Source organism: Hemicordylus capensis, chromosome 6 (genome assembly GCF_027244095.1).
Source record: "Hemicordylus capensis ecotype Gifberg chromosome 6, rHemCap1.1.pri, whole genome shotgun sequence".
Classification (NCBI taxonomy): domain Eukaryota; kingdom Metazoa; phylum Chordata; class Lepidosauria; order Squamata; family Cordylidae; genus Hemicordylus; species Hemicordylus capensis.
In genome coordinates, this window is record NC_069662.1 from 60,805,979 (window position 1) to 60,829,726 (window position 23,748).

The following is a 23,748-nucleotide window of genomic DNA, read 5'->3' on the forward strand; positions in this document are numbered from 1 at the left end:
GCTGTATTTATTTATGCCTTTGTTTAGATATGTTTCTCCCATCTGACATTAGAATTTCAAGGCGACTTACACAAGAAAGTTATTAGGCCGGCAGACCCCCAAATCTGGCCAGTTTCTGTCGGTGGCTGCTTTGGGGTTTCGGCCAAATCAATCAGCAGTGAGACACACACCTCACGAGTCAGTCAACATTAGTCAAGGCCGTTTCATGATCTTCTAAGACCGCCCTTTCCTCTTTCTCACCCCCGCCGCCTGCAAAACCTTTGGCTCTGCACCGCAGACGTGCTCGCAGACAGATTGTAGGACTCTCGTCTAACGAAGCGGCAAACAGAAACTCTATGTCAGCGGGAAGCGTGTGTGAGTCTATATTTCTCATACTTCTACGCCGCGCCAGCGCCTTATACTACGAAGGGGGTGGAGCGAGTGGGACAGACGCGTCACGCGTGTGGTGCGCGGCTGCATGTGGTCATCCCCAAGATGGCGGCGCGCGTCGGCTTTGGGATCCTGGCTTTTTCGCCAGCCGCGCGCGCTCTCCGTAATTCCCTCCTGCTTCGCTGCATGGGAGCTCGCGCTCTTAGTGTCCCCGCCAGCCCCGGCCATGACCCTCTCTCCCCGGGCTGGGGCTGGTATGAGGCTTTGTCGTCGTCGGCTCCTGTCATATGCGCGGAGTCGAGCTTGGCCGCGTTGCAAGCCGCGTCAGGGCTGCCCTGGTGGGCCACCGTCGTAGCTGCCAGCGCCGCTCTCCGCACAGGCGTCACCCTCCCACTCGCTGCCCAGCAGGGGCGTGTCCTCGCCAAGGTGAGTCGTCCTCGGTGAGAGCAGGGTGCCGCGCTGTACCTGTTTAGCGGGCCCCCTCACTCAGCCCTGACAGCGCGCTACTAAGCCATGTGAACTTAAACTGAATGAGAGGAGCGGGTTTCCAGGGGCAAGCCGCATGCTTCGTCTTTGAAAACATGGACACAACAAGCCCAACCCAAACTCTCTGCTGTGGCACGCGTTAAAAAGACTAGCAGACTTACTGTGGCATGAGCTTCCTAGGCTAGATGCCTCTCTTCCAGTCATGTCCCTGAAGAATGCAGTGGGAATAATGAGACATGCATAACTCCGTTTGAATTCAACCGTGTTCAATAGGGCTGGAATAGTTTTAGCCCAGATTTGTGTTATGCATTGCAATCACTTGTGTCTTTGTATCACTCTGTGAGACACTTTTTCTTAGCATGCCTATCGAGTCAGTCTGTGATGTTCCAGACCATTTCATTCATCCCTTCTAATATTGCATGCAAGTACTGTATTCATAAGGCACCTAATAGCACAGTGGGGAAATGACTTGATTATCAAGCCAGAGGTTGCTGGTCTGAATCCCCACTGGTATGTTTCCCAGAAACGCCTATGTTGGGCAGCAGTGATATAGGAAGATGCTGAAAGGAAAGGCATCATCTCATACTGCATGGGAGATGGTAATAGGGATGTGCACGAACTGGTTCGCGGGCCATGATGGAGGCCTGTGAACCGGTTTGCTTGTCTGACGAACCAGCGGGGTGTGTGTGTGGTGTGCTTTAAGGGCGGGGGGTTGTACTCTCTCCGCTTTTCCTTCTCTGTCGCTGCAGTTTTTGCCAAAATCTTCAGGGCAACAAAGAAGGAAAAGAGTTCCTGCCATGACTAAGAAAACCAAAATACATGTGATAAGAAACCCAAACATGAGACATGTAAATCAGCATAGAAAATGTATATACCAAAATAAGAAATAAAAAAAAAAGCCCATAATGATTAACCGGTGACACTAATAAACAATCGTTACGAAACTAAACAAAATAATACCGTACAGATGATATATACAAAAAACCAATACGTAATACAGGATACAAAAAATATCTTCTCATATAACTGAATGCACCAATAATGACATATGCAGAAACAATAAACAATATACAATTTGTAAAGGAGGTCTGGATAAGCTGGGCAAAAACTGGGGCTGCAGGATGGAAAAGGGCAAAGTCACGTATCAAAATGAGTGGCAGATGACAGATGTGCTACGTCAGATGTAATTTCAAAAGGAGATGTAAATATCCTCAATGGCAAAAGTCCAATACCATGAATGCAAAAGTAAGGATATAAAGTCATGAACGCAAAAAGTCCATCAAAAACGCTGCCATAAATAAGGTAAACTTAGTCAAGGGTAAAGCCCTCTGCATGCCCTTGTAAAAAGAAAAAAAACAATCTTGATAAGTCAGTGGACGGCTCTTCCGGATAAAGGCCATTTCGCCCATAAAAGCTTCATCAGCCTCCAAAACAACATGAATGCCGATATCTTATTTCTTTAGCTAGACACAGCCTTTCAGTCCTCTCCGGCATGTCACTGGTTAATCATTATTGGCTTTTCATTTTTGTATATATATACATTGGTCATTCATTTTTGATTTCTTATTTTGGTATATACATTTTCTATGCTGATTTACATGTCTCATGTTTGGGTTTCTTATCACATGTATTTTGGTTTTCTTAGTCATGGCAGGAACTCTTTTCCTTCTTTGTTGCTTTTTGTCCGTGACTGCTCCTGTTTTCTGTCTTAAAATCTTCAGGGCGGCAGCGTTCCTCCCCGTCACCCCTGCCCCCTTGTTGTGACGTGCCATGCACGTCACAGTGATGTGTGTGACACGCACGACGGCGGGCGCATATGCCTGTGTTACTTCTGGGTTTGGGAAACAACAAGGGGGCAGGGAGGAACGCTGCTGCCCTGAAGATTTTGGCAAAAACTGGAGCACAGAAGGGGGGAAAGCGGGGGGGGGGTAAGTACAGCCCCCCCCCCACTCTTAAAGCAACCCACCCCGGCGTTGGACCGCGCCTCCGCAGTCCGTGCACATCACTAGATGGCAATGGTAAACCCTTGCTGTATTCTACCAAAGAAAACCACAGGACTCTGTGGTTGCCAGGAGTTGACACCAACTCAAAGACACACTTTACCTTACTGTATACACATAACACTTTTCATTGCCTAAAATGTTTTTTTTTCCTTTAAGAACTGCATATGATATTTCACAATGTGTGTTTTGCAAGAATCTGTTGTTGTTGTGTCCAGATGATACTAAAGAACACAAGTCCATGCTCTTGCTGGTACCAACAATAACAGCCTGTGCATTAAGCATAATGAATATTTAGAGACAGTGTCTTTAGAAGGCAGTTATTTGCTTTATAACTAGCTCTTTTGTATCTCTTTAGCTAGCTGGAAAATTTGCAGCCTGAAATTCAAAGCTTAGCCAAACATCTTCGATATGAAGTTTCAGTTTGTGCCAAACAGCAAGGTTGGTCTGAAAAGTTAGCCAGGTAAGAGCATTTGAACAGAACCCCAATTAATTCAGTCAGAATAACTGTGGATTCATTGCCTTGTACCATTAATATTTGCCATGGCTAATGCAAATAGTGTACTAATGCACTCCATTTTCATAGTGGTTCTGCTATACTTATGAACTATTTAATTATTTGTTCCAGATCCTAACCTGGAGTTCCATTGTTGCTGTCTGTATTGCTTGCTTTGCATCTCCAGGTTCCCTGTTCTTTTCCCCCCTTACCTACCATTATATTTTTGTATATGTTCTCATCATTCCTTTATAAATAAGAACAGCCCTGATGGATCAAGCCCAAGGTCTATCTAGTCCAGCATCCTGTCTCCCACAGTAGCCCACCAGATGCCTCTGGAAAACCCACAGGCAAGAAGTGAGGGTATACCCTCTCCCCTGCTACCGGTATTTAGAGGCATCTTCATCATAAAGATCAATATCATATCATTGTTATTAGTCTTCCAAATGATTTTCTTCAGAATATCTTTGTTACCACATTTCCCTATAACCATGGTCACCTTTCTTCTAGTTTTTGAACATATTCCTGTTGAATCTCTTTATTAACTTCAGGCTTCCTTCCCTTACATGTAAAGGCCTTATCCTCTCTGCTCCTGATTGTAAAGGCCTTATCCTCTCTTGCTCCTTTTACACTCCTTCTCTTTAATTTCATTCTGCACAAACATTTCTATTTTCAACAGTCTTGTGTCTATTTCTGTCTTGATGCTTCCTGTTTTTAGAATGGCCCCCTCTTCTTATTTTACGAAGTCACTTCTTTTTCCCAAGTCTTTCTTCAAGATACAGCTATTCAGCCAAGCCTTTTCTTACTCTGCCTACACCTCCATGGGAACCAGATTCTTCTCTGTCCTCTTCCTAGTATTTTCAAATCTCTGATCTCTTACTCTCACTCTTTGCTTGCTTTCTTAAGCAAGGACTGTATCAGTTCTGTGTGACTTACAGTGCCTAACATGGGCACTAAGTTTGTAAGTTACAACCACTAGTAATCTTTCTTTGTTCTTGCTTGAAATGGCCTTAGAGTAGTACCCCATGTAACATCTAGGATTGGGAATTGGCTCATAAGGTCAGAAAAACAGACTGCAATTCTAAACCAACATAATGGAAAATTTACCCTATTGAAGAGCAGTGAAAATTACTACTGAGTAAATACAGTTCCTGTAATCCGAAGCACACTCTGTTAGACTGACTTCTGAGTAGATATGCATAAGCGTAGGAGGCGTACCTCTAGGACTGGGCTGTTTGGTATCAACTTAGTAGGAATTGCATTTCTCCTGCTGTTTCCGCACCATTTCAGTGAAAAATAATGTTGTGAAACTAATTGGTGAGAGTAACATCCCCTGGACACATACTACTAGTAGTAGTCTGTCGGGGCTGCAGGTTCTGTTTCCTTCTGGACTCTGCTGGTGTCTCTTTCCTCATAATACATCAAAAGCTTCTCCCCACTTTTCTCCAAAAATCCATCAACTTCATTGGTTTGCTTGATTCTGCACCCAGTGATTTGCAGAACTTGGGTATTCCTCCAGTGTGAATTTGATCCTTGAATATTTAGGATGGAGTGGGGTTGAATTATATAATATTAGATTGGCAAATAAAGCTAGTGGATTATACTGAAAATAATAGTACTGTATAATGCTTGTAGCATTGAATGTGGGAATGTTGTACAAACATAACATTAGTAAGTGCTGGTAGACAAGAAATGGAAAACGGTTTTATCTGTAGCATTCTTATTTAAATTTAATGACTTGCATGATGTGGAGAACTACTCAAAATAGTCCCATGAGAATGAATGCCTAAGTTGCCCTTTTAATTTCAGTGGGACTGTTTTGAACACTTTTTTTCATGTCAGCCAAAGTGTGTAAGTGCCTTTTAAAAATGCAAACCTAAGTGAAATTTGTACTCCAATCCTAAGCAAGACTGATGCCCATGAGACATAGTACCAGTTAAGTATGTTTAGAATTCAGTCTTAGCCTATGGTATTGTCTCTTATTTGTCTTTCCAACCAGGGTCTATTTCAAGAAGAATCTGAAAAGAATTGTTTCAGAGTTGTACATTCGTGATAATTGCCACCCTTTCAAGGCCAGCTTGCTGATATGGATACAGATTCCAATGTGGGTCTTTGTTTCCATAGCTTTGCGTAACTTCAGTGTTGGTAGAGCAGCATCTGAAGGTAATAATTTTAACTGGTATGGTAAGATGCATGTGTTCTTTCCTAAGTCTTTAAAATGCAGTAGCTGTTATTTGGCAAATGCTCACAGATCATAGAGTGAAAATGTATTGGCAAATAAAAAGAGTAGTAATTCCATGTACAGATACAGAACATGACAAAAGTATTGTGATGAACTCTGATAACTAGTTTGAAAATGTAATATTCAAAGTGGTCCAGCATTTAAGATGTTGACTTAGTACCTCAAAGTAGTTTGCATAGTCTGATTATAAACGTGTTAAGAAAGATAAATAAAATAACTTCTTAAGACAAATAAGATGAGGTGTGTGCATATGTTGGGAGGTAATTGTCATGATGAAAAAAAAATGAGGATTTTAAAAAAAATTATATAGTAATGTATTTGTAAAGCACCAAGTCTATAGAGTGAGAAAATGAGTTCCTGTCTGAGATTGTTTCTAAGGAAGCCATTCATAGGCCCCCTGTTGGAAGTGGCTCAGGATTTCATGGTTTCAGTGGCTATGTTGGCTACAGCAGCATCGGTTTAGAGGATATTACAGGAATCTTCACTGAGGTTATGTGGTTTCAGCTCTGTTTATAGCTTCTTTCACCAGCATACATTATTGAACGAGATTCTTTGCCATTGCTGCATCCTGCCTTTCCAGATGAAATGACAGATTTAACTACAAGAGCTGCAAACCTGAGTCATTCTCTAGCAATCTGCCAGCAATATTTTCTCGTCTGGATTCAGCATGTCTGCTTACATCCATTAACATTCTAGCAATGGTCAGGTGTTCTATGAGAATGCAAACTCTTGTGAGGTTGGTTTTTTAAAATGTTGTGATTCTTCAACAGGTGTGTCTATTCAGGAGCAACTTTCCACAGGAGGAACACTCTGGTTTATGGACCTCACTATACCTGACTCAACTTGGATTTTGCCAATTACTCTTGGACTCCTTAATCTTCTGATAGTGGAGGTATTGAAGGGTAGAAATATGGCTGTTATAAAATATCTACTGCAGTTTTACTTGCCCAGTTGTAGGAGATAAAAGCATAATGTCAAGATCTGAATGTCAGGATAAGCTCCATGCAACTCATTCTCCTACAGTGGTTATCCAGGAGTGGGTTACTGCTCTTGCTTTGGAGACAGGACAATGTAAATGGATTTGTGCTGTGTGCTTTTTCATAGGAGTAGCCTCTTCTTCCAGGTTCAGCCCTGCCTGCTTCAAAGCAAGAGGACTTTCAGAGTTCTAGTTCTGTGGTCATTTTTTGTCATGCTAACCAGTGGCTGCAGCATTTGTTTACTGGACAGCCCTAAACACTCACACACTCTCTCTCTCTCTCGCACGTGCACGCTCGCGCAAATGTGCACATATACATACAGAACAGTCTTTCCTTCCCAGCTTGCTTCCTTCAGCAGCTGTCTGGTGGCAGCCATCTTTGTTTAGAGAAGATCTCAGAAGAGGCAGATCAGACACTGACCATGAGTTTCAGTTGCAAGCACTTTGTTTCTCCCCCAGAACAGTGGCTGTGTGACCTATGGTCACAACAATAAACTTATTAGTTACACCCTAAAGAGTGGGTCTTTTAAAAGCTAATAAAGAGACAGTGGATTTTTAGAGACTCTCTCTTCTCTTGAAATGGGCAAGAAAAAATATCAACGTACATTATGCCTAAACTTTTTAACTGTTGTATTGGCCATTTTTTAACAGATTTGTCTGATATTTGATCATATATAGAATCAACCATACCCAGTTTCAGACAATTTGGGTAAATGGTCTGGATTTTATTGTATTAGTATTTAGAACATTCAGTGTTTATAATGACAGAATACAGTTCAGACTACAAGTGTTACTTACTGTGCTTACATACTTCTGAGATGAGAAGTTTGATATAAAGATTACTTACAGATTGGGAATTCTAGACATACCAGTCTAGTAACTTTCTAGTTACTGAAAGTCTCATATTTGTATCACTTTAGCCGACATTTTTGTTTCCCATGTTTCTTCAAAGTAAAATTTGTATCTCCAGATCTTTGCTTTGCGAAAAACAGAACTGTCCAGGTTTCAAAAGTACATCACTAACTTCTTTCGAGGGATGTCTCTGCTTATGATCCCAGTTGCTGCAACTGTACCATCAGTAAGTAATACAGAGCAGTAGTAGTACAGAGGTGCCTTTCATTCAGTCTCTTGTGTATTTCAGAAATGGTGTGGTGTGGTGTTTAGTGGCAAACTAGGATCAGAAAACATGGTTCAAATCCCCATTCAGCCATGAAGTTTACCAGAAGAACTTTGAGCATCATCATCAAGCCTATCCTACTGGGTTGTGAGGATAATAAGGCTGAAAGGGAGATAGCCTTGTACACAATCCTAAACACAGAGGAAAAGATGCAATTTTTCCTTTCCTCCAGGAACATCCCTGTACAGTACAGAGTAAAGTCTCTTTAAGCTCATGGCATGCCTTTTCTCCCCCTCTGTACTGTTAGCAGCTTGAACAGATTAAGTAGTAGAGTTGTGTTGTGGTTCATTGGCTTTATCCTCTCTTTAAAATGTTTTGTTAAGTCTTGAAAGTGTCCTTGACAAAGGATTTTACCTTAAATGTGTTGAGCCTAATAAAGATAGCAGTGAGGCATCTGAGGGTTTCCTCGGTGATGCCTGTACCATCTTTTCTTCTGGTCACCAAACCTTCAGCAGACCTATCCCCTTCCTCCCTTTGCCTTCCATTGTTTATATCTCATCTGTAGACTTAAAACACTTAGAACCTGCCCAATTTCTGGTACCTTTAGCCAGTTGTCTAATCTCTCCTGGAATGAAAGTGAAAGCTGCCCATATAAGACAGTGTGGAAATCCAGGATTTTAGTGTAACCCTAGTTAAGAGAGCTGGTCTTGTGGTAGCAAGCATTACTTGTCCCTTTAGCTAAGCAGGTCCACCCTAGTTGCATATGAATGGGAGACTTGATGTGTGAGCACTGTAAGATATTCTCCTCAGGGGATGGAGCCACTCTGGGAAAAGCATCTAAGTTCCAAGTTCCCTCCCTGGTTTCTCCAAGACAGGGCTGAGAAATTCCTGCCTGCAACCTTGGAGAAGATGCTGCCAGTCTGCAAAGACATTACTGAACTAGATAGACCAGTGGTCTGACTCAGTATATGGCAGCTTCCTATGTTCCTATCCTGTATGTTCCTCCAGTGGCTGTTATTAGTGTCTACCTTATGTTTCTTTTTAGATTGTGAGGCCTTTGGGGACAGGAGACAATCTTATTTATTTGTGTTTCTGTGTAAGCCACTTTGGAAACTTTTGTTGAAAAGTGGTGTATAAGTAGTAGTAGTAGTAGTAGTAGTAGCCATTGTTTGGATTTCTTTTAATTTACAAACGTTCGTACTTCTATTCCAGAATAGACTAGGGAGTCTCTTGAGTATTGGAAACCACTTACAGGTTTGGTTTATTGAAAATAATCTTTCATTTCTTTCTGTTTCCAGTCCATAGCTTTGTACTGGGTGTCCTCAAGCTTCATGGGCCTTTTGCACAACCTTCTCCTACGGTCTCCTACATTCCGTAGACTATGCCATGTACCTCGGACCAAGTCTGATTCGGAGACTCCTTACAGAGACATTGTTGCTTCTTTCTATGCGAAATATTTCTTGAAATGAAATATTTACCCTTTAAGAACTGTGCTATAAACCCATGTGACTGATGGAATTTGCAAAGGCTCGTATTTAATGTGGATGCTCCCTTGAACTAAGCAGGACTGATACTGCATTTGTCATAATTAAGAGGTATAATTGAAGTGTGTGGTACCTGTTGGCAGAGTGTAGAAATGTGTGCCCCTCTCATTGTTTTGTCTGACTAGCACACTTGACCCTTGAATTGTGTGCATGTGTTCAACATGTCTAGGATTTCTGAAATCTTGGCTGCTGCTTCCTAACTGGTTAGATCAGTTCTCAGTGAGATTACAGTAAATCTTATATGCATTCAGCTTGCCATCTAAGACCCATTTTGCACTTTACCAGGCATGAAAGGTGTGGGGTTGTCCCAAATGTTCACAAAAGTAACTGTGACTTTCCCAGGTCCTTGGGATATGTCCCCTGGAACAATATCTCCCTTTCACATGAAGTGTGAAATATTAATGGGACACTGATGTTGCCTAGGCTATTGTGTGAACCACTGACATAACAGACACTGTCTTTTCATTCCTCAGGTAGGAAACTGATTTTTACTTGTCCCTTTATATGTATTATGTACAGCTGGCACTCCTGTAGCTGGTTCTTGAAGTTCTGATTTCTTATTTCAAGAGAGTAACTTATTTTAATTAAGCTTCTCTGACCAAAAGTAAACCAAAGTTAAGTAAAAATAAGTGCAACCACTTATTTGAATTCTCACAGACAGGTATGTTGCAGCAGTGTCAAGCTTTGGAATGTGTAGGCACAATGTCCAAGATGCTACCAGATAACATTACACATTTACTTATGAGCAGGAAAGTACATACAAATTTTCTTGAAACTTTTGATTTGGAAATGTGTGTGTGCTTTTAACTGTTATAAAGTGGCTTAATACCACTGCTGGGGAGGGGGCACAATTACTGTAAAGTAACTATTTGAAGATTTGGGATTATGCTTTTGGGGGAGATAGCATTTTGGAATGTTACTTAAAAAATTCAAAGGAATGTTAATCTTGCTTTAACTACAGAAGTTCTGTTGTCAGATGAATGTATTAAATAGGGTTGGAGCCTTCTGATCACCTAAATCCCCTGTGTAGCATTTTTTGTTAAACTTGTAGTGGGATTCACAATTAAGTCTCATGACAGGAACAGAACTGGGAACTCCCCTGAATTGGCCTTATTTGGATGAATGAGGAGCCAAATGTGATGCTGGGGTACTTTTGATATAAAATGCCAATCTTATTACAGAATGGCTATAAGGCAGAGGTGCTTAGCTGCTTAGCGGGGGGGGGGAGTCCTATGAATATCTCTTTTTTCCAGGCTATGTCCTTGAGTTCTGAACAGACTTCAGAGTTCCTTGATGGGTAATGGTGAACAGGCTTGTTGGCCATTGATGATCATCCATGTTATGCAAGCCTAAGCCCTGTTGGACAAGTTCTAAAAGCAGGAGTTCCCAGTCTAATAAATTGTGGCTGGGGGGTGACAGCTGGAGGACCATGGGTTAGGAACCCTAAGATGATTAGGCTGGATTTAGTGATTTGTCTTTTCACACAAGTTTATGTATGCAGTTCTGTCTCAATATGTCAATGGCCCTTTGCTTAACAGGCTGTGACAAAGGAGCCAGACAATTGATATTTCATAAAATTACTGGGTTTAATTATGGATAGTGTGGAGAGGAGGGTAAATGGGCTTCTTTATCCTTGTTACAAGTAACATGCTTAGAACAGAAATAGGGCTGCCTGACCTCTACTGCTGAATATCCTAGTGCCATAGTTCCCTGGAACTGGGGATGTGTCAGGCCCTGGCTTAAAGATCACAAAAATTGAGATGTCTGAAGGGCTATTTAGCCATAACTAAATGCAGCCTCCATCTTTAAAAGCAATGTACTTATAACAGATGCTAGGGACAGGGAGGTAATGTCTGTCTTCTTGCCAGCATCCAGAAGAATACGGATGGCTGTAGTCTGAACAGAATACTATATCGGAGACCATTAACTTGATTCAGCAAGTCAGGTTTTAGAAAGTCAACTAAACAGACATTCCACATGCAGGCACACAGCTTTAGCTTTTCATTTCTTTATTTCAGTGCCTACAACAAAGTGATGAGTCATGGTTTGATGTATAGTACAAAGAAAGCATATAGAAAAAGAATGCATTTGAAGAGTGCCTTTCTCTTGCTACATTGACATAGTCCATGCCCACCAGGAAGACTCTGTACTTCGCTATAATATTCTGCAAATCATGTGAAGTGGGCTTTAAAATCCTGCCACTAACCTAGAGCATGGCTCTAGACATTTAATATATTTATCCTTTACCTATTTGAGAGGGGTCAACACAAAGTTGGCACATTTAAATTAAGGACCAATTCATGCATTATCCACAGTTGTCTGGGAGAGGGGTGTGCCAAACTGGTCCGTGATCAAAGCAACCCACAGCTAACCAGACTGGTTCAGTTGCAGACCGGACTGGCCCCAGTGAAAGGGATCTGGTTCATGCTAGACCACTTGCATGCTACCACCAGGGGGGTGGGGCATGCAAGCCTGCTGCTAAGCACCTTCTCTTTCTGTTTTGAAAGTGCCTCTTGCTGCTCCCCTACCCTTTGGAAGCAACAGGAAATCATTAGATTCCCCTTTACAAGCACTTGAATTGGTTTGGTTGGATAGACTGGACAAGCCTGTTGGTTCAACTGAACCAGTTCAGACTGAACCATGCAAACCAGTTCCATGCACATCCCTAGTCTGGGAGACACTAAAGAATGGCTTCTCCCAAATAGTTTTGGTATTGTTTGCTAGTTTTTGACTGTAATAAAGATGATTGATTGGTATTGTTTGAAAGTTATGTGGGAGAAGCTATTTAGTATCTCCAAGATGGGAGGAACTATGTTGCCAGTCCTCATGCCAGTGTCAGCTGGGGCTGGTGATCCTGCTCTAAGATGCAACTATGTCATCCCTTTCAGACTGGAGTAATATGGAACTGCAGAAAGTGTATTAATCAGCCCTAAGTAGAACATAAAAATATATTCACAGTATGGTGACCAACTGAACAAACAGTTGTACTATACTGAGACTAGACAAGGAATTATAAAAATCATAAAAAGGCATAAATTATAGAACCTAAAAGGTTCTGTAAGGCATTTGTGAATTCAAACTAGATACCCTTTCATAAACCCACACAAAATGCATTTAATACATAAGACCACAAGTTGCAGTTATTGTCTTTCACCCAGGCACACTCTGAGCAGTCAGATGGTTCAAGCTCTATAGAAAGTATGGTTTTTGGTAAATGTTTGTATAAAAACAAAGTGAAAGTTTAAACACTGTGCTCAAAAATTACCTTTTAAAAGTGATTAGAACATTCATGAAGGTAAAAAGTTGATTTAAGACATTCACTTTCAATATTAATGAAATCTGCTGGACCCTCTTTCATTCACTGAGATCCGGACAGACGTTCTTTAAGGCAAAATGTCAAGTTGGCCCCATAATGATGAACTGTGTGCAATGTAGGCTGAAGGCAGAGGAGATATTGGCAACTGAATATTATTTAGTGGACTGGCTTGTCAAGTACACTGATAGAGCCATCTTCCATGCCAAAGTAAACTCGCTCTGCCATGTTGATAAAGAGGCCCGTTTCCACCACTCCTGGAACAGAAAAGCCAAGTTACCATTGAAAATACTCTGCATAACAAACATTGGTCCCTTCTATGAAGGCTGTTGTAACAACAGAGAACACTAGAGCAGTGGTCCCCAGCCAGGGTTCTTCCAGATGTTGCTGAACTACAACTCCCATCACCCCCAGCCACAGTAAAATTGTACCTGGGAACTGCAGTCTGGAGGAACCCTGGTTGGGAATCACTGCTCTAGAGCATTATATAAGTCAGGAAATGTTTCTCACTGCCAGGATCCAGCCTGTGAGAGAGATTGTGGTGCAGGAAGGGAACAAAGAGGGGTAGCCATTGTCTCACTTTCCACCCTGCCCTATCCCCATTGCAGTTCCTCACTGGAGCCCATTTGTGATGATCTAGTGATACCACAGTGCTCTTGCTGCTGAAGAGGAGGAGCAGCAGGAGCATTTCAGGAGCTGAGAGTTAACATCTACCTCTGTTCTGGGCAGAGCTCAAAAGATACAGTCATCACCACATCCAAGACTGGACTTGGTTCTTCTAAGGTATCAAAAAACAAACTCACCACTCTCCCAAGACCTGGCAGCTTTTCCCTAGCCACTAAAATTGATGGCTCCACAATGGGAGGCAAAATACTAGCTACAGATCATTTAAATTGCCATAAGAGATTATTATTTAAACAGCTTCTAGATTTCTATTCCGATCATGCATTAAACTTTACTCTATTAGCAGACAGATCCCATTCATACCAGGAAAATAAGATATTTTAAAGACAGTGGCTGATGTACCCCACATGGGCATATCAGTTCAGAAACACTGTGTGTACGCAAGTTGCACAACTGTGCAAAGGCAGAAATGGCAAGTGTTAAGAGTAAGCCCATTATTTCCAATGGGCTTACTCTTGTAACATTTGCTTGATTTGTCATTGCACAACTTATACACACAACATTAATGGGCTGATGTACTTGTCAGTACGTATCTAATTCATGTTGTATGGAGCTAATGTCCATGCCCAACTTTCACTAATCAAGTCTCCAGATTTAATTGCTTGTTTAATTGGTCTTGTTCGTCTGTGGGTGCCATCAACTCGTCTGGCGGCTACTCAGAAACAGGCCTTCTCCGTTGCTGCCCTTGGGCTTTGGAATGCGCTCCCTGTTGAGATAAGAGCCTCCCCATCTCTGGCAACTTTTAAAAAGGCACTGAAGACACATTTATTCACCCTTGCTTTTAATTAGATCTATGGTTCTTAAAAAAAAAATCAATACTGAGTTTTAAATGTCTTAAAATTTAATGTTTTAAATAATTCTAATTGTTAAGCGATTTGATGTTTTAAATTATTTTAATTGTAAACCACCCAGAGACGCAAGTTTTGGGTAGTATAGAAATGTAATAAAATAAATGTGCATAAAGTAAGTTTTCAGGTGTGTGCATAGCTCTGGCAAGTCCTGCTTTGAAGAGCATATGGAAACCATATGGATCTTCTAGTAATTACAAATATGGCATCTCCATTTTCTCCCATCTCATTGAGGAAAGGAATTCCTTCCAGAGCATGGTCTAAGGGCACATGATACAGCCACCTTGCTGAAGCTGAGCAGGTCTTGGTGTGGTCAATACGGGGGATGCGCATGAAGTGTTTCGTGCACATCCAGGGCAGCGGAGAGCTGACACTTTAAAGGGAGAAAGGCAGGTCTTACCTGCCCCTCCATTGCACCTTCACTGACCATGTACAGACACCATCTTGAGTGGTCAGAACTGACCACTTAAGATGGCATCCACACATGCTCAGACATTTCCTGCTGGAAACAGGGAACTTCCTGTTTCTAAGCAAATGCAGCCGGGCAAACAGAGCCCAGCTGCTTAATACAAACAGCACTGCTCTGGGGGGGCAGGGGGTAGTGAAAGTGCAAGAGAGGGGCAGATAAGATCTGCTTTCCTTCCTTCAGAGTGCTCATTCGTCCCCAGCTGGGGGTGTAGCTATAATTGAGTGGATGGTTTAAAAGAACCCACCCAACTCCACACAGACCTATATATCTTCTGAGGGGCCACTGGGGAGAGGGGTAAACATGTGCCCCCTCTCCCCTAGCTATGCCCGTCCCCAGCCAAACAATTTGGTTGGGGCAGCTCACAGCATTTCAGCAGGAAATAGAGGTGCCGAAACACTTCGAGCACATCCCTTGTCAGTGCCTACAAAGGCCTCAGAAGATGAAGGTGAGGAAAAGGTGGCAACTGCTAGATGGAACAATGGTCTGACTTGCTAAGGCAGCTTCCTTTGTTCCAAGAATTTGTATGTCCAATGTTCATTTTGCACATTCAAGTCAAGGTGCAAAAAGCTCTCAAAAAGCTTTAATTTGCCCCAGTGTTATTCAGGCATTAAAGATATTTCTTCATTTATAAAGAAAGCAACAGGACACGACTCTGTAATTCCAGCTTACAAAATTTTATAAGTTATTAATAAGTCAGAAGGGGAGGAAATGTCTCCGCAAATGTGTATGCCTCTGTTAGAATGTAATTAGTAATTCAGAGAGTAGCACATGGGTGTTGTGCAAGATTAGAATAGCTGAATTAAAATGGGGCATGAAACAATACCTGGTATCATCTTGATTGCCATGTTCACTTCGTTCCATTTATGGACATTGTCAAATTTCCAGTCCAATAAAAAATTTCCATTGTCCGTCACCACTGGGCCCTAACAAAGCAAAACAAAAACAGAACGAATAGCAGAACAATCCCTTTTGTCCTCAAATCGCATTCTTTAAAAGGCATTAATCAAATTACTGAATTGCAGAAATTTAAATTGAAAGAAGAAAGCCATATCGCATTCATACTTGATATGCCTTCCTAATTTAATACATAACTAAGAAGACAAATGTGTATAAACGAAGTACTGCCATGTTAATTCAACCCAGGAATGCCTGGAGCCATTTTATGAAAGATACTGAGTCATTTATGCAGGAAAATAGCAATTAGGTGTGCTCGTTTTCCAAAATACACATTGTCTTATGTAAGCTCCTGTTAACCCTACCAATGACCCCTTAATATAACATGTAAGCATATGTTAGACTTTGTAGAAAGATAAGAGTTGTTTCGATTCTTAATTCAGACTATAATTGTTCCCCAAGACATGCAGTGATATGGTCAAGATAGGTTCATAGCTCCTAACTTTTTACATGCCTGTGGTGGAGAAACCTCATTTTTAGTTCTACGATGGCAGAGAAACATTTCTTCGTGTCTTTATTTAAAAATCTGAAAAGTATGCCTATTAAATTTCTGGCCCAACTTGAACATTTTGTCAGGATGTTTTAAAGACCTTTTTGAAGGTGTTTACCACCTCTCGATAGGTGGCAGGCTCAACAAATAAATGTTTATATGCAACTGTCAAAAACATAGCAGCTTTGCTGAAAATTATAATACAGTCAGAGCTGTATCTATGCTAGAATTCTATAGGACTGCAATATATGGTACTAGGCACAGAATGAAGTTTCTTTTGTTGTTTTTAAATCTAGTCTTTAGCTCTTGTGCTAAAAATGAAAAAGCTGAAATGGTGTGGAAAATTCCTGCTGATGGCAGAGTAAGATTTTCCAGTGAATGTAGGAATCACCACAGAATTAGAAACAATCCAAACGTGCATAATAGACACAGACCACATAATTCAGCTTTCTTCAGTGCAGCACTTGAATTGCTTAGATGGAGGAAACATGAACAATTTTAGCCTGAAATAAACACAGATGGGGGATACCAATACCAGTTCCACCAGACTAGCTGAGGATGAACTCCAGGCTGAAATAGGCAAGGAAGAGTGTTGCGTGGCAGGAGATGCAATGTAGTTTTCCTAAAATGATATTTATGGCATAAGCACCCCACTTCCTGAAGTAGCAACAACACTTCTCCACAGTGGTATCCTACGCAGAGTTGATCCTATCATTAGGGTGAGATGGCCCACTTCAAGTAGCAGATTTTGGAATACCATTAAAAGGGCAGCAAATTGTTATTTTTAGTTTATAACATGTTTATCATCATCACCATGCAGAGGAGACAGATTTAGAAAACCTAAAGCAATTTAGAAGTTCTGCCTTGGGCAACATTGGGTCTTGGGTATCCTCTGGTTCCATGCTGGGTTGGTAATATGTGGTATGAAGGATTTATTAGGTGGAGGATAGCATCTCAGATATCATCTACAATGATATCTGAAGCAGTGTGGGATCACAGCATGGAGAAGCAGCTCTTAAGTTGCTGTGGACAATCAGCCCTTATTTAGTTAGAACATTTAATATCCTCCTATGCAGCTTCTAAGAACTCCCAGAATGGCTTAAGTTAAACACACTAAAGAATAAAAAATTTAAAATGATACACTAATAAATAAGGCAGCAAGAATAGCTCATCATTAACACGGCTTAAAGATCTTTAAAGCTAGGCAAATAAGGAGGTCTTCATCTAGTGCCAAAAAGGCTTAAGAATCAGCACAAGCTCAATCTCCCTGGGGAAAGTAATTCAAAGATCGAGCAGCACAATCACTATCCACACCATCTCCAAAAGGTGGAGAAACCTGGAGAAGGACCTCCAAGGATGATCTTAATAATTGGGCAGGTTTATGCAGAAGGAAGCAGGTCTTTAAGTCCCAAGCAGTTTAGTATTAAAGTTTTAAAAGTTAAACCAGCACATTGAGTTGTGCTTAGAAATGAACAGGGAATCAGTGTGACCATTTTAAAATTTTAGTCAGCTCTGAGCATACAGCACATACTAAACAACAGGAATGGCTAAGTGAGTTACTAGTCTGGATGGCACACAGCATGTCTTGGTAGCCAGCTGTCTACCCATCACTGAGTCAGACAGCTACAAGCACGACATTATCTTACTTGGCACTTCCTAAATGAAGCCACTGCTAGCATCTCAGAACTGCTAGTTTTAATGATACTATTAGCAAAACTTACAAGACCATAATCATTCTCACTTGACATCTTCCAGGTTTTTGACAATCCTCTGGACAGGACACAGAAGTACAGATTTCAGCAAGTACAGACTTGCTCCACTTTATACTTACAGCTTTATTGACAGCCATCCTCAGCTCTACAGCACCCCCAAACCTCTTGACTAGGGCTCTGGTGACTGGCACATAGGCCATGGGGACGACCTCAATAGGGATCCCTTTCTTCCACTGTTCGCCAAAACTTTTAGACTTTTTCCTACAGGAACATGGTTTAAAATAATTTACATTGACATTATTGTAAAGACACACTTTTTAAAAACAGACGATTGCACTGAAACCAGGAATCCCCACCCTCCACTGTGAAAAATGTCTCACGCCTGCCCTGAGCAGAAGCAGCTAGAGAGCCAAGACTTGGAGAACAGAGACATAAGTGTTGATATTTATAAATCAGTCAATTCAGTCCCCTTCCTCAGACGGAACTTGCTAGTAATGTGAAGGCCGGGGTGGGTGGGTTGCGGGACAAGCTTTTTTCCTCTCCCACTGCCCAAGACCAGAGACTAAAAACCAGAAACACTGGAAAAACTGGAACGGGTATTTTCTCTCAAAGAATTGTGTATAAAATGTTTTATAAGACAGTTTTAACACATTATCACTTCACCGCTGTTTCAAAATGTTGTCTATGTAAAATGAAGATGTTTTGGGAAAGACAAAAAAAAAATACTAGATAATTACAATCCTGTACAATATAGACGTATATATAACTTTCACATGCAAGATGCATTTGGGCCTTTGCCCCTCACGAGACACACTGTCATCTTTCCTAGAAGACGACACAGATCTAGGCCCTTCTATCCTTGAAAATAGTTGCCCGCTTTCCTCTAGCCTTCCCTCCTCTTTGATCTGGAAAGTGATGGCTATACTGTCCTCCTGATTTGACCCCATTCATTTTGGAAATGCTCTCTCACCTCAAAAAATTACAATATGATATTTCATCCTTCTACAAGGAAACAAGCCAACCTACTATCCTGCATACTTGTGTGCAGAGAGGAAAGAGCAAGTCAAAGGGGGCAGATGCTGCAAGATGTGGGTAGAAATGCCTCCGGAGAAACCTGAACATTTAAATTGGTAGCTTCAAATCTGCTTCTTCCTGGTCCCATCCCATTTCACCTTGACACCAAGGAAGTATATAAACTGCATTTTACAGGTCAATCCCGAGCACTACAAATATTTCTGATTATTGTTTAGTATACTTTAAAAGTATAAATGCCTTAAAAGAAAAACTCTTAATGTACTAAGCTTTACATAGTTCATTTTGTGTCAAGTTCAAATATAAAAAAGAAATATTTTAAATATTTCAATTTCCCCCAAGATTACCACCCACCCCCCACCCCCGAAAAAAATCCCATTCCTTATGACAGGCTCAGAGCAAGTATTTTATTTACTTATATTTATAAAAAAGTCACAGGTGGGTTTTGTTCTTTTTTGCCGAGGAAAGGATTTAGAAGACACCTGGCCCTTGACAGGCACCTCTCTGCTTTGTCTCAACCTCTGCTAAAGCTTAATAGTAATGGCTGTAGATCAGGACTTGGTTCTATAATAATACAGTATCTATAATATAAACTGCCTGGACCTCACTGACCAATATGAAACTCTCAGACCAAACCACAAAAGATAGAAACATGCCATTTTCTCAGGTTTCAGACCTTGGACAGACTACTAGAAAAGTAGAAAATATTAATTTCTTGGAAAATGAGGGGAAATGCTGCCATTGGAACAGCATGGGGAATGATACCTTCCAACCAATTTTGGCAGTTTTCCTGGGTACTTTTAAAGACAGAAAGTCTGTCCACAGAATTATGAAGCGACAAGCTAGATTTTTCAGTTCACTGCATTTCAATTTATGTTTGATGTCTACAAAAATAGCTTAAAAGCCAAAAACAATGAAAAATTTTGTAGTAGGAATCTTTGAGGAATGCTTGCAAACTACAAGCCCTTTTATTACTAGTTGTATATATGGAATTCACAAGCATCTGAAGGAATGATTCCTATTCCCTATTACAGCCTGTAAAATGTAGTGTGTTTGCTCTAAAGCCATATTCTAATCTGTTTTCTTGGAAAGAGCATTGTGCATTTGTCAAGCTGTGGAAGAGGCAGGCAACAGTGAGCAGGTAAAGGCAACAGGTTTGAGCCACAAAGGATTCTGCACTAAAAAAAATGGAAACTACCTGGCTTTATTATTTACATCAAAGAGCATAATAAGAAGGGGGGAATCCAATAAAGGAGGACTGTATACATATTCTTTTTCCACCTTCCGGAGAAAGTGAGAAGCCATTCTCAACATATTGTACCTGTAATCAGCAATAACTATGAAGCACTTTGCATAGCCAGCAACTATCTTCTCCTGCAGCAGGCAGCCCCTGGAGGAAGAAGAGAACAGCACATTAGCCCAATTATACCGACTAGATGCCAGACAACTCCAAACTGGTTTATTTTTCTATCATATTTATTTACTGCCTGATCCATACATCTCTAGGCAGTGTTGTGATTTTATTTGTTCCCATCACAAGTGCATATTTCATACATCTCAATCCATACAGGAGAACTCTTTAATTGCAGGTCCAGCACTTGCAGTTTCACATATCCGCAGTCGGGTAATAAGCACCCAACCTTGGTACAGTATATGCGATTTTTTAAAGGGGGGGGGGCGCGGGGGGAATCCGTGTATCCACAGGTTTTGAGTTTGCCAGAAATCAGAAGCTATTTTATGGCTCTCAATTAAAAAGGGGGGAGGGAATGGGATTTTCAAAAAAATGACATTTTCCCCCTCTTGGGATCATTGCTGGAATGTGGGGGGGAGGGGCTGCAGAGCACTGTAAGGCACTTTATTATACATTTTTCATTGTTTTTAGCCAAATTCCCTGCCCTTTGGAACCTAACCCCCGGACTCCCATTGCCCCAATAGCTCAGTATTCGCAGTTCCAGTATCCTCAGCAATAGCCAAGAATGAACTCCCACAAATAGTGGAGTTTTCCTGTAGTCCTTCTCAAGTCACAGGGAAGGAGCAATACAGGATGTTTATTTAAAAAACAAAAAACCATTGCAGCCACTCATGGTCCTAGTGGGGCTAAGCACAGACACTTGCAAAGGAGTCTGCTATTCTATAGCTTACCAGGAACTTTAGCTGAAAACCTGCACTGACTTAGGGTGCTGGGAACCTGGGCATGCCTGAATTATTGGCCACCTTATTCATTACTAATTGCCTAGGCACAAGACTGCCATCAGTATCTCTGGATGTGTCAATGTGGTACTTTTCACAAATCTTCATAAACTGAGGCAAATTCCTACCATTCTGTTCTAAAACGGAACATCAGAAATCGTCATGTTGAACAAATGTTGGAAGTGTAAAAAAAGAGGAGGGTTCCTATATACATTTATGGTGGACTTGTAATAAGTCCAAAGCTTATTGGGATTTGATATACAATGAGCTTAAGAAAGTATTTAAAATGACTTTCCCTAAGAGCCCAGAAACAATATTACTAAGCATCGATAATAGCTCACTGCCTAGGAAAAACTGGATTCTTATGTATTTAACAGCAGCAGCAAGATTGATATTTGCATACAAATGGAAAGATATCGATTGTCCGAGTAAAGAAGATTGGATATTTAAAGTGCTAGAGCTGGGAGAAATAGCAAAGCTAATGGCATTATTAAGAAATAAATTTGAAGCATTTAAAAGGGAGTGGGACCCTCTTCTTATTTACCTGAAAACGTATTATAAAATGGACTTGTATCAGGCTTTTGAGTGGTAACAAAAATGTTTTTAAAATGCCCTAGAACTGACCTTTGTATGATTTAACGGGGCGGGGGGAGAACGACTAAGTTACAGGCAAGACCTGGGTATTGTAACTGATACTTGTTCTAATGATGAAATGGAAGTCTTCCTCCTCCCCCGTGTGTGTTATGTTGTAGAAAAATCGAATAAAAAGTTATTGATTTAAAAAAAAGAAATCATTTATGGAGAGGACAAGCCATTATTTTAAAAAGTATTTAATAATCTTATGAAAAAAACCTGACTAGTTTTTTTTTCAGTTTAAAGCAAAAAAGCATTAATATTCTACAAACTGTTTCCATCTGCTAGCGAAAGGAATAGACAAGTCAGATTCTGGTTATTCTACACATGTTATTTTAGAACAGGAGAAGCATAAAGCTGTATTCCGTAAATATTAGAACAGCAGACAGAGATATTGAAAGACCAATTCTTTTTCAACTAGCTCTAATGTTGATGTCCATAGGAAAGGGACAACTATTGCTACAAGTATACTGTACAGTACTGCTTTTCAACAGAGGTTCTCAAAGCAGTTTACATGACTGAATTAATAGGATGGATCCCTGTCCCAAAAGGGCTCACAATCCAAAAAGAAAACACAAGGAAGACACCAGCAACTACCACTGGAGAGATGCTGCGCTGTGGGCTTGGATAGGGGCAATTATTCTTCAATGTGGTCTCTGTCTTTTACACCAGGGATTCTCAACGTTGGGTCCTCAGATGTTATTGGACTTCAAATCCCATAATCCCCAGCGGCCTTTGGTTGGGGATTATGGGACTTGAAGTCCAATAACATCTGGGGACCCAACGTTGAAAACCCATTTTACACCAAAGGGCTATGCGTCTCGTCGGAACCTAACAAGCTCTATTCTCCTGATTTAGGTGGGAACCCCACCCCAGCCGCTATATGCGGCTGTGCCACTACACAACCCCTCAGTCTTTGTTGTCTGTGCTTCAGTAGACGTCGTGGAATCATCTTCAGACTGATGAGACTTTGCAGAAAGTGCAGAAGCTGAGGAGTACGGCAAAATCTATGTCTTCCTCTTCCTCTAAACCGCAGTCCATATGGTCTCCTTACCAGCATGCTAAAGTTCCTCCAGAGCAACTATCTTAGTCAGAGCGTTCCTTTCGAGTTAGCAAGTTCCAGCCTCAATACAAGTCTGGTTTCCAGGCCAATAAGCCTGCCTTCAGAAACAACGACCAAGTACTTTTTTTTAAAAAAAGTAATGACTATTGGGCCTTTCGGACCCACCTTGCTCACTTTGCTGTGAACTGGGACAAGGTGACTGTGGATCAGTGGGCCCTCATTGTCGTACGCATAGGTTATGCCCTCAAGTTTTGCCAGACCCCACCGTTGTCAGTGGTCGTGACTACTCCACTTAGACCTCAGTGGCCTGAACAGGTACCTCGCTTACAAAAGGTTCCAAATGCTGTCAGTGCCGACTATTTTGGCCCTGTTGGAGCAGGACATGTGGATCGTCTCCTTGGACCTGAGAGATGCATACTATCATATTTCCATACGCCCACAGCATCGCTGTTTTCTGCATTTCAAAATAGCGGGAATCACCTATCAGTTCAAGGCCCTACCGTTTGGCCTGACTACGGCCCCGAGGGTTTTTACAAAGTGTCTGGCCCCCACAGTGGCATTCCTGCAAGAAAAGGGGATACAAATACTGCCATACTGGATGACTGGCTCTTTCTAGCAGGTTCAAAGCGGGCTGCTTTGGATTATCTCAAGGCAGTCATAGACACTTTGGAGAGCCTGGGCTTTCAGGTCAACTTCGAGAAGTCCCAGTTGGAACCGGACCACAGGATACAGTTTATAGGGCTGATCTTTGACACCTGCTTGGAGAATGTTTTTCTCCCAGAGGCCTGTATAAGGATGCCTGTGTAATTGACTTCGACTTTCATGACTAGAGGGCCACAGACCCTGCGCTCTGTGCAGCGCCTGTTAGGCCATATGGCTGCCACCACGTATGTGCTTCCACATGCACATCTCTGGATGTGTGTCATTCAGAGGTGGTTCCTGGACATGTTCAATCCTTTTTTGGATCCCGCTCATTTGGAGCGCACACCTCCTCAAATAGTGTGCGAGGCTGCTGCTTGGTGGGTTGAGGTCCATCATCTAGGCCAGGGGTTCTCAACATTGGGTCTCCAGATGTTATTGGACCAACTCCCATAATCCCCTGCCCCAGTGGCCTTTGGTTGGAGATTATG

The 23,748-nt window shown here is 41.5% G+C and overlaps 2 protein-coding genes across 3 annotated transcripts in view; one reads left to right on the plus strand and one right to left on the minus strand.

Moving 5' to 3' along the window:
• The first annotated feature begins 394 nt into the window (after window positions 1-394).
• On the plus strand, window positions 395-10,248 carry LOC128329386 (cytochrome c oxidase assembly protein COX18, mitochondrial). The gene is made up of 6 exons (XM_053260485.1): window positions 395-795; window positions 3,218-3,318; window positions 5,351-5,514; window positions 6,364-6,485; window positions 7,540-7,647; window positions 8,985-10,248. The coding sequence occupies exons 1-6, from the start codon at window positions 475-477 to the stop codon at window positions 9,153-9,155; spliced, it is 987 nt and encodes a 328-aa protein (XP_053116460.1). The 5' UTR covers window positions 395-474; the 3' UTR covers window positions 9,156-10,248.
• A 974-nt stretch (window positions 10,249-11,222) lies between these two features.
• Window positions 11,223-23,748, minus strand: part of RPIA (ribose 5-phosphate isomerase A) — a 30,368-nt gene continuing 17,842 nt past the window's right edge. For both annotated transcript variants that reach the window (XM_053260487.1, XM_053260486.1), the window contains 4 exons: window positions 20,054-20,122; window positions 17,820-17,961; window positions 15,368-15,467; window positions 11,223-12,800 (listed from right to left, as the gene is read on the minus strand). In XM_053260487.1, the coding sequence (XP_053116462.1) occupies window positions 12,703-12,800; window positions 15,368-15,467; window positions 17,820-17,961; window positions 20,054-20,122 (409 nt within the window). In that variant the 3' untranslated portion in view covers window positions 11,223-12,702. The remainder of the gene's footprint in view (window positions 12,801-15,367; window positions 15,468-17,819; window positions 17,962-20,053; window positions 20,123-23,748) is intronic.

Coding starts and splice junctions, on each gene's coding strand:
- LOC128329386 (XM_053260485.1), top strand. CDS start 475: ATGGCGGCGCGCGTCGGCTTTGGGATCCTGGCTTTTTCGCCAGCCGCG. Junction 3,319..5,350: donor TGGTCTGAAAAGTTAGCCAG/GTAAGAGCATTT, acceptor CTTTCCAACCAG/GGTCTATTTCAAGAAGAATC. Junction 7,648..8,984: donor TTGCTGCAACTGTACCATCA/GTAAGTAATACA, acceptor TTCTGTTTCCAG/TCCATAGCTTTGTACTGGGT.